General features: G+C 58.9%; 1 protein-coding gene across 1 annotated transcript in view; it reads left to right on the top strand.

Annotated features, from left to right (window-relative positions):
- The first annotated feature begins 32 nt into the window (after positions 1-32).
- The window catches only part of LOC107716971 (26S proteasome non-ATPase regulatory subunit 14-like), a 60,465-nt gene continuing 59,993 nt past the window's right edge, over positions 33-504 (top strand). The window contains exon 1 of the mRNA XM_016523615.1: positions 33-277. Within this exon, the coding sequence (XP_016379101.1) occupies positions 33-277 (245 nt within the window). The remainder of the gene's footprint in view (positions 278-504) is intronic.

Genomic DNA, 504 nt, shown 5'->3' with positions numbered 1-504 from the left:
TCTGTCTGGATGATCCTTTGCCCCAGTGGGAGATGGAAGGACTCGAGATCCTAGACTTCTGGGGCTTCGTCAAGTATCTCCATGGTCGAAGTCAGTGGGAAATACCGGGCCAATCAGAACCCTTCCACAGGGATTTTCCCACCACCTCTACCCTTCAGACTCCCACTAAGCGGCGGAGGGCGAGGAGGAGGACAGTAGAGCCCACTCCAGAGCCCGCTCCAGTCCGGGAGCCCACAGAGCTCATTAAGGAACTCGCTCCAATTCGGGAGCTTATAAGGTCCACTCCAGAGTCCGCTCCAGTCCGGGAGCTTACAGAGTCCACTCCAGAGTCCGCTCCAGTCCGGGAGCCCACAGAGCTCATTCCAGAGCCCGCTCCAGTCCGGGAGCCCACAGAAGTCATTAAGGAACTCACTCCAATCCGGGCGCTTATAAGGTCCACTCCAGAGCCTGCTCCAGTCCGGGAGCTCACAGAGCTCATTCCAGAGCCCGCTCCAGTCCGGGAGC

The sequence above is a fragment of the Sinocyclocheilus rhinocerous genome, unplaced genomic scaffold, assembly GCF_001515625.1.
Source record: "Sinocyclocheilus rhinocerous isolate Xijiao unplaced genomic scaffold, SAMN03320098_v1.1 scaffold3497, whole genome shotgun sequence".
NCBI lineage: Eukaryota > Metazoa > Chordata > Actinopteri > Cypriniformes > Cyprinidae > Sinocyclocheilus > Sinocyclocheilus rhinocerous.
Note: the sequence above shows the minus strand (reverse complement) of the source record. Positions and strands in the feature narration are given on the sequence as shown.